The 13,369-nt window shown below is 59.1% G+C and overlaps 1 protein-coding gene across 4 annotated transcripts in view; it reads right to left on the minus strand.

The window, feature by feature from the left end:
- Positions 1 to 13,369, minus strand: part of Pald1 (phosphatase domain containing, paladin 1) — a 77,763-nt gene that overhangs the window by 20,369 nt on the left and 44,025 nt on the right. For all 4 annotated transcript variants that reach the window (XM_005390054.2, XM_005390053.2, XM_005390055.2 and 1 more), the window contains exons 7-19: positions 12,821 to 12,981; positions 12,586 to 12,661; positions 11,590 to 11,738; positions 11,156 to 11,255; positions 10,870 to 10,974; positions 8,466 to 8,561; positions 7,957 to 8,085; positions 7,450 to 7,566; positions 7,213 to 7,368; positions 6,727 to 6,909; positions 5,877 to 6,017; positions 5,672 to 5,743; positions 2,371 to 2,511 (exon numbers count right to left, since the gene is read on the minus strand). In XM_005390054.2, coding sequence (XP_005390111.1) covers positions 2,371 to 2,511; positions 5,672 to 5,743; positions 5,877 to 6,017; positions 6,727 to 6,909; positions 7,213 to 7,368; positions 7,450 to 7,566; positions 7,957 to 8,085; positions 8,466 to 8,561; positions 10,870 to 10,974; positions 11,156 to 11,255; positions 11,590 to 11,738; positions 12,586 to 12,661; positions 12,821 to 12,981 — 1,626 coding nt within the window. The remainder of the gene's footprint in view (positions 1 to 2,370; positions 2,512 to 5,671; positions 5,744 to 5,876; positions 6,018 to 6,726; positions 6,910 to 7,212; positions 7,369 to 7,449; positions 7,567 to 7,956; positions 8,086 to 8,465; positions 8,562 to 10,869; positions 10,975 to 11,155; positions 11,256 to 11,589; positions 11,739 to 12,585; positions 12,662 to 12,820; positions 12,982 to 13,369) is intronic.

Here is a 13,369-nt window from a genome sequence, read left to right on the forward strand (position 1 = left end):
AGACAGGGTCTCACTGGGTAATCCAGGCTGCTCTTGAACTCACTATGGAGCCCAGGCTGACCTCAAACTCATAGTGATCCTCCTGCCTCAGCCTCCCAAGTGCTGGGATTCCAGGCATGCACCACCACACCCAGCCAAGGCAGTTGTTTTTGTTTTGTTTTTTTTTGGTTTTGGTTTTGGTTTTTTTCCAGTACCAGAAATCGAACTCACGACCTTCCACTTGCCAGGCAGGCGCTGTGCCACTGAGCTAAATCCCCAGCCCCTGCTAAGGCAGTTTTAAAACCAAGACCTATGCACTGGCCCCACAGCAGACCCACCAGATCCGACTGTGAGAGTGGAGCTTGGCAGGGGATGGATGCACTGAAGTTCCCACATTAACCTCATGGGCAGGCAGGGTGAAAACACAGCAGTACAAGCTACCTCAGGCCCTCTGCACTTGTTTGACCCAAACTCAGCTTCTGGGGCCACCTGGTGGCCGTAATAGGTACTGACTCAAATTTGGCCTCAACCCATGAGGAGCAAGTCTGAACCACACTGGCCTGGAAAATAGAGTGGGTGGCCTGGTGGCAAATCAGGAGTTCTCAACTGGTTCAGCCTTCCCCTTTCTCAGTAAAACACTCTATACTCGAAAGAGCAGACACAGCCACAGCCACAGCCACACCACCTCCCTCCCTCTGCTCACGGAGTGGGGCTGGCTGACCCTCCGACCTCACGCCTGATGCCCTCTGACAAAACTGCAGGTACCAAGCCGACTTCATTCCCTCCAAACTCACTCAGTACCTTTGGCCTCCTGACCTTTGCTCCTGTGGCCCCTCCTGCCTGGATAGCCTCCCTGCTCTTACCCTATCAGGCCTGTTCCAGGCCAGCTGCAGGGGACGGGGAGACACACACACACACATACACACACACACACACACACACAAGCACACACTCACCAGCTCAGGTCTGCAGCGCTCCCTGCTCCACACCACGCACCACACACTGGACATCCAGGGCTGCAGAGCCCAGAGGGAGGGAGGGCCTGTCAGCTGTGGGATGCAGAGAAGGGGCTTCTGCTAAGGCCTGGCCAGCTGGCAGGGGCTAAGGTGCTTCGAAAGCACCTTTTCCACTTCCTGGGCCTGGCGCTACAGACAACAGGAAGCCTCGGGTCTCTACGCTCTTGGCTCTGTGCTGCCACCTGGTGGCAGCATACAAGACCACTGTGAGTGGGACCCACGGTCCACTACAGGCTCTGGAGAAACGAAACCATCTTTCCAAATGCACAAAGCTCTTAGTCACCTTCCCCTCCCCATTTATTGCCACCTTTTAGTAGACAGACTCCTCTCCCAGCTGACCTCTGATCGTGGCCACAGTCTGAACCACATGCCTTGCCCGCCTCCAGCCTTTTGCCACAACCTGGCCCTGAGCAAAGGCTGTTGCGATGCGCCTGGGATGTGTGCTGGGGCGCTCGCTGAGCACGGGCTGGCTGGGGGCAGGCTGCCTTCCTGCAAGGCCACAGGCAAAGCTGTCCCGAGTCACTGGCCAGCAGCAGAGAGCACAGGTGGGCACACACTGCCCTCTCTCGGCACCCCCGACCCACCCACTCCCATGGTGTGTGTCCCTCCCCGCCCTGTGACGCTGGCCCACGGAATCCACAGGGCCAGAGAAGAGAAGCAGGCAGCCCAGCTGCTCCACCCGCAGACCTGAGACGCAAACTCCAAGGGCCACGCTAACTTGTGATGCGGCAGGGGAGGGGACAAGGGTGGCAGCGCAGGGCGCGCTGGGGGCCAGGCCAGACAGTAAAGCACGCTCTTTCCGGCTAGGCTCAAACCCAGATTCTGACACGAAATCTGGACTGTCATGAAAATCGTATTTTTACAGCTGAGGGAGTTATTAAAAAAATAATTTTTAACTGAGCAAACCCAAAAAGTGCAGAGGGAGCCAGGCCAGTCCAGAGCAGCACCGGCCTTCTGATCCTGCAGACATGGCAGCATCATCTGTTCCATACAGAACTGCACACCTGCTGCTGTCAATCAGCTGGTCGGAGCCTGAGGCCCCAGCAACCCGATGGACTCCTGCCCAGGACCCTGGGTTCCCACGATTCACCAACTACAGGATACCACCTGGCACCATAGGGCTCTGAGGTGTTCATACCTGAGACTGGCCACTTCCTTGCTTGATCCCAAGGTCGCAGCAGGTGTGAAGCAATTCTACATCACACTTGCACACATCCCGTACAGAATCAGGCAGGAGAGGCTTGGGCTGGGTGTATTTCCACTTCCGGGATCACCTCTACTTCCCGGAGGTGGCAAGTGACCAACAGCAACAGAGAGGGCCAACCACAGCTGGGCAGTGCACACCTGGAATGCATCTGGATAGAGTGGGGCTCACCTGGCGGTAGGTGCAGATGATAATCTCCCGCAGGTGATAGTGCATGGGCGTCATGGTCTCACTGACTGTGTCCAGCGCTGCGTCCACCTCCTTCTTCATGCGGTGCCCATCGGGCAGCAGTTGCACAACCTTCATCACCACCTAGAGCCAGAGGAGCATAAGTGGCCAGGAAGCCCCTGGGGGGCAGCAAGGGAAGCGGCAGTTCCTGGGCGTCTCTCAGGCTGGGATCCCCAAGTGCTTTTTGCTTCTTTCACCCCTGAGATTGCACTGGCGACGCACTGGCATTTCCAGTTGCACACAATTTTTTTTTTTTTTTTTTTTTTTGGTCTTTTCAAGACAGGGTCTCCCTATGCAATTCAGGCTGACCTTGAGCTCACTTCATAGCCCAGGCTGGTCTCACAATTGCAATGATCCTCCTGCCTCAGCCTTATGAGTACTGGGACTACAGGCATGCGCCACCACGCCTGGCTGCACACAATTTTAATGTACAAAACTCTTAACAACTACACACTGCAATTTTTTTTTCAGTTATTCCAGGGGCTTTCAAGTCTCAAATCTGGAGGGAAATCTTCCCAAAAAGGCTGTCAAGGGCTAATACTGCCCAGGGTGGATAAGCCCTGGCCTAAGTGCTGTTCATGTCATAATCTATTATCACATATGCTACACACTTGTGTTTCCGGTCCTTCACAGCACTACCAAAATTACCAGGAAAACAGGGACCCGTGACCCAAGGCAGCAGAGGGTACACAGTCCTGCTTGGGGACCCAGGTGCAAGGAGTGCAAGCACTTCTACTACACATGCAGCATTCCAATTGCAACCCCCTATGCTGTGTGTTGTGGGACGTGAGAACTACCCCAGGAACCAACGGCCTGTGAGGCGCTTCTTTCTTCAGTAGAAGGCGGACTTCAGATGAACCCTCACCCAAGCTCTGTACAAGGAGTGGCTGCCACATGCCGCGGCTGGGGAGGTGAGATGTGTGACAAGGCCATGCTAGCCCCTCCCAGCCCTCCTCCCACCCCAGACACTGTGGGGACCCCCGGCTCCAGGCAACCCAACATGGGCACCACCATCTGATAAAGCCCCCTGGGAAGACAAAGGTCTGTGCGGCTACCAGGGCAGGGCTCTTCCCCAACCCTCCCACCGTGCCCCTCTGAACCTGCCTGCCCTGCAATCTCCGCAGCCCAGATGAGTGCCCCACCCCATCCCTGGGGTCAGAGAGACCTCAGGAAAGTATAAACCTGAGCATAGCACTTCTGTGTCCTTCCTGGGCATGTGTCTCTGGTGTAAAATCCAAACCTTCCCTGGGTCTAGAGACCCCCTTATGGCCCCACCCCTGCACTCTCCCACACCCCCACACACACACGCTCTCCTTCCCATGGCCCACAGCCTGCAGGCACCTTCTCATCCTGACCTGGCCTTCAAGTCTGTACCCACTGGGCAAAGGCTGTCTCTGGCCCCTGCCGGATACCCATCATCCGCCAGGGTGGGAAGGGGCAGACCCCTGAATGACCGCTCCCTGCGCATGCGTGCCCAGCCCTGCCCCAGGGAGGTCTGTCCCCACCCTGCCTTCTCTAAAGGCCAGCAGGCACAGGGTGGCAGCCAGGTGGGAAGCAAGAACTCAGCAGCCTGGAGGGCACTGGCGGCTGATCCAGCTTGGGGCGTGGGCGTGGGAGCCCAGGCCTGGGCTCTGTGCAGGTACCCAGGAGGGAGCCTGTGAACTCCCGAAAGCCAACTCCTAACCTCGGGTATAAGGCTGCTCCTCCCCCTATTCTGCATCTTTGTGCCTTTGACCACCGCTGAGCCAGAGACCTGGGGTCCTCCTGAGTGGACCTTGTCCCATGTCCAGTGGCCCCCGTGACTCTCCACGCCACTGCCCCTCCTTCCCAGCGCCTCTACTCCGCAAGACTGCCGCCAGAGCCCCTGGGCGGACGGTCTCATCGACCTTCTCCGCTGCCCCGCTGGCCTCAAAGTGAAGATCAAACACAGTGCAGCCCTGCAGTGTCCTCACTATCTGGGCCCCCACCCCCAGCCCCCCTCTTTCTGTTCCAACCAATCACAGCCTTGCCCACTCCCGCCCCTCCCCAGAACCTCTCTTCTGCACACTTGGCCCCTGGCCCTCCCACCTCCCAGGCACTCTCTCACATCTTTACTTTTCAAGGAATTGGATTTGCTGGCTTTTGCTCTTGTTGTCTGTGGTTTTGATCTTATATCCGAGAAATCGCTGCCAAGTGCGAAGTCCCGGGGCTCTTCTTCGGTATCTCATTCTAACACTCTTGCTCAGCCCTTACATTCAGACATCTGAGCCATTTTGAGTTCATTTTGTGTATGCTGCAGGGTAAGGATCTGACTTCTGCTGAGAGCGACTCAGATGGCACCCTCCCCATCCCCAGCTTGCCCAGGCGCACCCTGGGCCCTCGGAAGTGACGACAGTGGTCACCAGGAACTGGGAGGAAGGGTGACTGGGAGTTATTGTTTAACGGGACAGGATCTCTGTTTCCCAAGATGAGTTAGGAGGCAGCCCTAGCAGGGCGTGGTGTAATCCCTGCACTTGGGAGGCTGAGGCAGGAGGATCATTGTGAGTTTGAGACCAGCGTGGGCTACAAAGTGAGCTCAAGGCCAGCCTCAACTGCATAGCGAGACCCTGTCTCAAAAAGACAAAAAAAAAAAAAAAGAAAGAAGCAGGCAGCCCTGTAATCCCAGCGCTCAGCAGGCTAAGGCAGGACTGCTTTTAACTTGAGAAGCCACAAGGAGGTCATGGCAGCAGGACTGCAGGGAGGGAACACCAGGGACACACAGCACAGGTGGGCAGGTAGGCAACAGCCGACCCTGATGTTACTGCCAGGCAGCCACATGCCAGCTCTGCAGGATGTGCCACCTCCTCACACAGGGTCTGAGATGATGGCAAGTGTGTGACACCTGGTGAGTGAACCTGAAAGGCTGGTGGCCGTCCACCCGGTACTCCCACCCAGAGCAGAGGCACACACAGGGTGCATGCGCCTGGGCCCTCTGCAAGGATGCCAACCAGGCTGGGTCCCAAGTGCCTGTGAGGCAGCTGTCAACGCTACCCAGGCGCCCAGCAGCTAGGCCGGCGGAAGGGGATGAGCGGCCCGCTCCCGTCTCCTGCGGCCATCGGCCGGAGCCCCAGAGCCAGCCCTAGCTTGCTCCGCTGTAAAACGGGGACAGGAAGCACCGATAATGAGATGGAAGAGACACCTGTGTTCAGAAGAGCTCTGGGGACCCCCTGGCCGCCCCAGCTCTGCCCTCCTCCCCAGGCACACCTTACCCCCCAGACACACTCACCTGAAACTCACCCTTGGTGAACTTGGCATCAGGCACACTCACGAGCTCTTCCTCTCCCACCTCGGGGCAGCCCTGGGGAGGACGGCTGTGGGCCAGTGCCCCAGGACACCGCCTGTGCCACCCACACCCTCCCACCAGTGTCCCCGAGGCCCGGTGCCCACCCTGCCTGGGCAGAGCCTTGTCCTCACACTGGAGCCATACATACTCGGATGCGCCAGAAGGCCAGCACAGCCACCACCATGGCAGTCGTGGTCCGGCCCTGGCCACTGAGGCAGCTGAACATGAAGCCAGTGCCGGGGTCCTTGGCAAGGGCCGCCCGCAGGGCATCCAGCAGCTGGTCAAAGTCCTGGGGGTGAGGCCACAGTCTCAGTCTGGGGTGTCATATCTCTCCCCACCCAGCAACTGAGGACTGGACATGTGAACAGACAGTACACATGGACCCGAGCTCCTGCCTCCACCTGGTGGGACATCCGTGTAGGCCAGCCATGTGCTCCTTCAGGAGCGTAGATGGCTGCTGCAACAGGCCTCAGCCACCAGGGGGCAGCACATCACAGGAGGGAAATGCAAGCGGTATGCAAAGCTCCGAAGAGCATGTACAGGGGCCGAGTGACCCCTGTGTACCACACACCCGGCACACACACCACACCAGACATCCATGTGCCTTCAAGACACACAAACTACAGACAGCTGGAAAGGTGTCTGCAGCAAACGTATAGCCAATATATGAAAACACCTCAATCACATACCAGCTTGCCGGCCTCCCTACAGTCCACACACCACACAACTCTCTGAAGACGCCCTTCCACACACAGCCCCATAAGGCAAGACAGGCACCACGAACCTGTGAGAAGTGCTCACCACACCTGTGTATGCACTCATTCGCCCAGCACAGATGCACAGACAGACACACACACACACAGCTGGAAGCGATGGGAATAAACCTCTTGGGCCACTTTTTGCCATGGTCCCCCCAGCCCCACGGCACAGCTGGCTGGTCTCCCCTCCCTAAGCCCAGGCCAAGGGGAGGCAGGGAGCCTCCCACCCTCGCCACTCACCTCCTCTCGGGGGGCGCAGAAGTCCGGCAGGGGGACACGGCGGTAGGTGAGGCCGGGGCAGGCCCCACAGTGCTGGCTGAACACCTCCTGCATGGTGAGGCACGCCTGGAACCTGGGGAGCGGTGGGTCCTTCATGTCGGGGGGCGGCTTGCTCAGGTAGGCCTTCAGCTGGGCCTCCATGGCCTGGGGGGGGGATGAGGGCAGAGGCCACTGAGGCAGCCCCCGGGCTGGCTTTGAAAGGCCAGAGCTGCTGTAGGCGTGACCAGTCCTGGCGTCCAGGCCCATCCCTGCCCCACAGAGCCATAGGGGTCATAATTCCCCAGAGCCAGGATGGCAACAGAGCACTGGAGGAGGAGCCCCAGATCAGCCCCTCACACTGCCCCCCTCCGGGTCTCAGGCCCCCATCTGTCCAGCAGCAGCACGGGACCCCTTGATGACCCTGTGAGGCCACAATCAGGCCTCCAAGGCAAGGGCAGGAAGTCTCACCTCCAACTGAGCGGGGGCCATGGGGGCCCCAGGCGGCCGCAGGCTGTGGATGTGACCATCACACTCCAGCACAGCGTCCTCCCGCAGGTTGACCCAGACCACCTGCTGCAGCTTCCTTTTGGCATCAGTCAGGTAGGTCAGGATGCTGCCCAGGGCCTAGAGGACAGAGGGACCATCAGGGCAAGTGCCCAGCACTACCCCTCCCTCCTGCATGCCCCACACCCCAAGTGCAGTCACCTTGGCACCAGGCTGGGCCATGCCATAGATGGGCATGCGGGGCACACGCCGGAAGTTGGCCACGTCCATCTCTCGGATGGTGCTGAGCGCATCCGGGGAGACGAGATCATCGGCCTCCTGTCGGGGGCGGGGGGCACTGAGTCTGGGACCCATAGCAGCCAACACAGCCACAGAGGGCTCAGAACCTTCGGTGCGGGTGGGACCAGCACTATACGTTTACAGAGCCCCATCAGCACCCCGAGGAGCGGAGGCTGAGGCTCACAGATGAGAAGCTGGGGGCAAAGATCCACATCCCAGGTCTCCCGACTCCCCGACAAAGGGCTTGAGTTTGAGGTGGAAGAGGAGGTACTAGAAAGGTGGCCAAAGCCATAGCGGCTTCTTGGGGCCTGACTATGACACCTGCCACAACCTGACCACCCCTGCCCAGCCCTACAGGAATCCAGGGTTCAGGGACCCCCAGGCCCAACCATGCCCACCCTTGTTTCCCAGACCACTGGTCATACTCACCAGGGAGCCCTGGGCAAGGAGGTCCCTGGGGGTCATGGCCCCCCCTGAGCTCAGCGTCACGGGGAGACGGTACAGCTCGGGGTGGGTGCACAGCCAGCGGCTAAAACTGAGGGCAAAGGCCAGGGGGTACTGCAGCCAGAGGCAGAGAGAGACGGGGCGTTCAGGGGTGGGGCACCATCCTGAATTCTCCCTGCCTGCCCGTGGAGAAGAGGCCCAGGAGACCCCAGCGTGTTCCAGGACAAGCCTGAGGGGGTGGATGGGAGACCAGGACATCTACTCCCCTGGCTAAGGGGACAGGAGAGAGGGGTGAGGCCTGCCAGACCACTCCTGCTCAGGGCCCACCTATCTGGGTCTCTCTCAACTCACCCACACCATGTCCTTGCGGCCCAACACGCATCCCTACTCTCCTCCCCAGCTCCGCGGGTCCCTATCTACAATCACCGTGAGTGTGGGGGAGGCCTGGAGGAGCCCGAGGGGAGGAGGTGCAGGTCTGTGCCCCCCAGCCCCACCTGCTCATGCAGATAGTAGCTGAACAGGATCAGGTGGAAGTAGCGCTCCAGGCTCCGCAGCGCCCTCTGCTGGGCAACATGCTGCTCACTGCTTTCCTGAGAAAGGGAGAGAGGACAGGGAGTTAACACACCCAGCCTTGCGGGTGGCCCCTCCATACCGGGAAGGGTAGGACTCCAGCCTGGGAAATCCCAGAACACAGAGCCCCCTCTTCTTCCAAACACCCGACTCTACCCTGTTGCCGTGGTTAATCGATGATGCACGGAGATTTCTGCTGACCACGCCAGGCACTGCAGCTCTGGTGGAGGAACAGTCATCCCACCCACCCCCGGGCAGATGGGGGACGGGGGCTCCCTTGCTTTGCCACAAAGCCACCCCAAGCCACGGTCCGCACCCTCTGTGTTAGGAAGCAAGTGTGCCAACCCTTTCCCCTTCAGAAGGGAAACCCTCTCCTGCAGAAATGAAGGACCCCCCCGGCCCACTGGAAATCACAGGCCCTCATAATGGTGCTGGAGGGGAGGGGCGTTAATACTGCCCCTAATCTACAGAGCAGAAAGGGAAATTCAGAGAAATGCAGTGACTTCCTCCAAATCACACAGCCGATGGCACACAGGGCTAGCCCCTCTCTCCTCCTCAAACCCTGCAATCCTCTGGGTAGTGGGGTATCAGAGCGAACCCCAGAGGCCCTTCCGCAACCCTCGGCTCTCACAGTCCTCCTGTGGGGTCAGCAGCCTTTGGAGGACAAGTAAGATTCAAATTGGCCCAAGAGAGGCTCGTGCCGCTGACGAAGTTGGACCCCAACCTGAGGAATCCCCACCAGGGACTGGCAAGCACCTCTTACAAAAGGCCATGGTGAACGTGCCCGCTGTGCAGCCCCCGTGTCTCTGCCACAGGAAGTCTGCACTGAGAGCACATGCACAGGCAGGGCATGCTCCCATAAACTCACTCCCCAGGACAGGGTGGCCTGGATGTGGCTCCGGAGCCGGCTTAGCTGACCTCTAATCTGGACTTCGAGGGGAAACCCCCAAAATACAGAAGCCTTCATTTTCATGAAGTTGCTCAAAGCAAAAAGTATTTATACTGATGAGGATAAGCAGCTGAGCTGTCAACAACAGGGGTGTGCTTAGGAACTCACAGCAGGTGACACTGCAGCAACACCGGCCCTGCGCGCTCTCCTAATACCTCACCGTAGTACTGGCCCCACTTCACGACTGGGGAAATGGAGGCACAGAGTGCCACAGCAGTTCCCAAGTCCACACCCCGGACATGGCGGGGTGATGCCAGACCCCAAGCAGCCGGCCCAGGCCCACTCTTCACCTATGGGGCTGGCGCTGGCTGAACTGTGTCAGGGGTTAAGTTACACGACCACTAGAAACCTCGGTGACAAAAGTCAGGCATCCACATGGGAACAGCTGCTGCTGTGAAGTTAAAACAAGCAGGATGTGAACCGTGTGCTGGGGCAGCCTCTGCTGGAGAAGCATAAACATGTAAGACGAAGCAAACCAGCTCCAGATGCTCATGCAGCTGTGCTGGGATTACGGGCAATTTCTTTTCCTTTCTGCTCTAAATTCTCAATTTTCCATCACAGATTACTGCTTTTAAAAGACATTTTTAAAAAGAGAAGGAAGAGGCTCTGCAGGCTTCACTTCTCTGCATGCACTGTGTGCAGACGCTGTCGAGCCACCCTCATCCCCCAGAGCTGGGGACAGTGCCTCCCTGGAGTCCAGAGCCCCACACTCTGCCAGAGCAGTGCAGCAGACCAACAACTGCTGTAGTTTGGATCATGAAAGTTAAATAAAGGTTTGGTCCCAAGGTGGTGCTCTCAGGAGACAGTGGGACCTAAGGGTGCTGGGGGGTGGAAGGTCCTCAGGTCACTGGAAGTGAACCATAAGGGGACAGCGGGACCTCAGCTCTTCCTCTTCCTCTCTTCTGCTACTCAGCCACAGGGTGAGTGGTTTTGCTCTGCCACACACAGCTGCCATGATGTGCCCTTTGCTCAAGACAACAGAGCCAGTCGTTCCTGGATAAGACCCTCCAAAACTGTGAGTCAAAACCAACCTTTTCTCTGTACAGGTTCATTATCTGCAATATTTCGTTATAGTCCCAGGAAACTGTCTACTGCAGGAACCGTGAGTGATCTGGGAAGCGTCCGAATCCACGGCCCCAGCAACCCAGGCCAGCAGCCCCTCCTCCATCCTGTTTATTCTGCCACCAAGTGAAGTGGACAGCGAAAGTAAACTTCCCTTCTTCCCCGTCCTTCTCGCAGGCCCAGCACCCAGCCTCCCCTTCCTCTGGAAGCTGCTCTGCTTGTGGGAGCAGCAGCAGCCGGGACAAGCCCGGCTGAAGACCTCAGCCACAGCCCCACCGTACCCAGGCTGCAGGGCTCACTCAAAGCAACGGCCTCACCTGTGCTCGGCTCTCCGGCCGGACGCCTTCCAGCTTCCTCTGGTTCTCCAGGGCCACCTCCCTCAGATCATGCAACTCGGCACAGGCATCAATGGCTCTGTCCACCTGGGCCCAGGGACAGGGCAGCAAAGAGGGTCAAGGAAAGATGGTGGCAGAGAAAATGAAAAGGAAAGTGAAGAACTGGCAGAGAGCAGAAGGAGGGCACCATGGAGGCAGAGGAATGACATCCCCACCAGTGACAGGAAGGACTGTCCCCTGCACTGTCCCCGCCCAGCCCCTCACTCACCTCTTCCACCATCCTCCTGCCCTGGGGCACCATGTGCAGAAAACTCTGGACCATGTGGAACTGCTCCATGGGCAGGGGCTTGGTCTGCAGGGGCCCAGGCCTGACAAGGTAGGGGGCAGCAGCTAATGGGGGCTCCCGAAAGCCTCGCCGCCCGCTCCCTTGCACCTGTATGGCCCCGGAGGAAGCACCAGACCACGGATTCCTTCTGAGCCCCACTGGGTGAAGCAAGGGCACTGCCCCCTCTAGGGAAACTGAGGCCCAGAGGGGTCAAGTGCCTCTCTCCAGGTCATACAGCCAATCTGTGCCAAACCTGGAAATGAGCTCCCAATTCTGGATGTGGACTCCTGGATGTAAACCCCCCACCCCAGGGCGGAGCCACCCCCTCCTCGACTCATCCCCACAGCCCCTGGGACTCTAGATCCCCACGCACTCACTCGGCCTGTGAGGTCCCACTGTGGTGAAACAGCACCAGGGCACCCAGGACCATGCCCAGGTTGGTCCTGCCCACACCTGAATGGCAGCTGAAGAGGAGGGTGGGGGCAGACCCGTGGGCATCTCGGAGATGGAGCAGGCTGGGTATCTCCTGGGAAAAGACCAGGCGTATCGGGCAACAGCATGACCCGAAACCCTGAGGCTGAGGACCAAGTCAAAGAAGGGGCTGATGACATCAGCACACCCTGTTCCACAGTCTGCCGCAAGCTGGGCTCAGACAAGCAGCTCAGCCTCGGCATCAAAGCCACAGCCGGATCTACTCCACCTGTCCCCAGGAGCACAGGTGCCCGCTCTGGCCGGGCGTTGCAGGACCTCCCCAAGAAGGTGTGTGAGGGCACCGTGTGGGGTCTGCACATAGGAGCTACTCAGAGGGCACCGGGCCTGTCCTGAACACCCGCTGTACAACACGAATAAGGCAGCGTCCTCGCGGTGGCGCAGACCTACAATCCCAGCAGTGCGGGAGGCTGATGAGGAAGGGTCGAAAGTTCAAGCCCAACCTGGACAACTTAGCAACTCAGTGAGGCCCCGTCTCAAAATTTAACAAAGGGCTGGGGATGCAGTTCAATGTGAAGGCCCTGGGTTCAATCTCCAGTACCACAAAAAAATAAAAATAAGGCAGTGGGACAGGAAGGCCACTAGGACTCAGTAAATACCAAGCAGAGTCTATGGAGTAAGAATCAGTAGCATCACTAAAGCAATGAGGAACTTCAGGTCAGGAGAGGTAACACCCCGAAATCAGGCCTCTGGGGATCAGGGCCGGACTCAGCCACTGGAGGATGCGTCAAAGCACAGCACAGAGGTGCACACACAGACAGAGTGCACAAACACCGCAGAGGGACACAGACAGAGCCCACAGCTGCCCAGAACAAGGCCTCCCCAGGGAAAAAAAGTCACGCCGCCCTGAGCATCTCCAGGGACTCCGCCTCAGTGTCACTCACCCGCAGGATGCTGACAAAGGCGTCAAACTGCGCTTCCAAGGGTGCCCCCTGCTCCGGCAGGGGCAGGCGGTGGTACCTGCCAGGGGAGGGGAGCAGCCCATCAGGCAGGCACCAGCCCCCTGCCCCTCCACGGAGAGGGGAGATGGGATGGGGAGCCTGGCCCAACCACAGTCAGAGAAACTGAGGCTGCCGCTGGGGAGAAGCCCAGAGAGGACCCCAGCCAGCCGCCGGGTACCTGTAGGTGGGCTGCAGGAAAAGGGGCCGCTTGTACACCTCCTCGGTCACACGCACGTCGTCCTCACCCCTGACGGCCACAGCACAGGGCTCCGTCCGCAGGTCCTCCATGTCATGGTACACGTGGTAGGTGTTCTCGCTCAGCTGGGCAAAGTCCTGGATCTGGAGGAAGACGTGGGGCTCAGGGGACCGTGACCAGACCTCCAAGACCCCGCTGGGCTGTGGGGTGACCAGGCCACACAGAGACCACACACGGATTTCTTTTCCTCCAGGAAGGAACCCTGTAGCCACAGCGCTCTCTGGGCCCTGCCTGAGGGGCCAGGGGAGGCCACTGGCCTGAGGGAAGCCAGCTCCCAGGGGGCCAGGCTGCTGGGCTCTGCCCAGTGGGCAGCAGGAATGCGCAAAGCCACCTGACCGCCAGGACGGGGCGAGGCTCAGTCTACCACAAGCGGGAGCCGAGAGAGACAGAGGACACAGGGGGCTGGGAGGGAATGGGGAGATGGTGGTCCCCAGCAGGGCTCCGGTTCCTGCCCCAGGGCAGTCTCTGAAG

This window comes from Chinchilla lanigera, unplaced genomic scaffold, assembly GCF_000276665.1.
Source record: "Chinchilla lanigera isolate Chin_1 unplaced genomic scaffold, ChiLan1.0 scaffold00036, whole genome shotgun sequence".
NCBI lineage: Eukaryota > Metazoa > Chordata > Mammalia > Rodentia > Chinchillidae > Chinchilla > Chinchilla lanigera.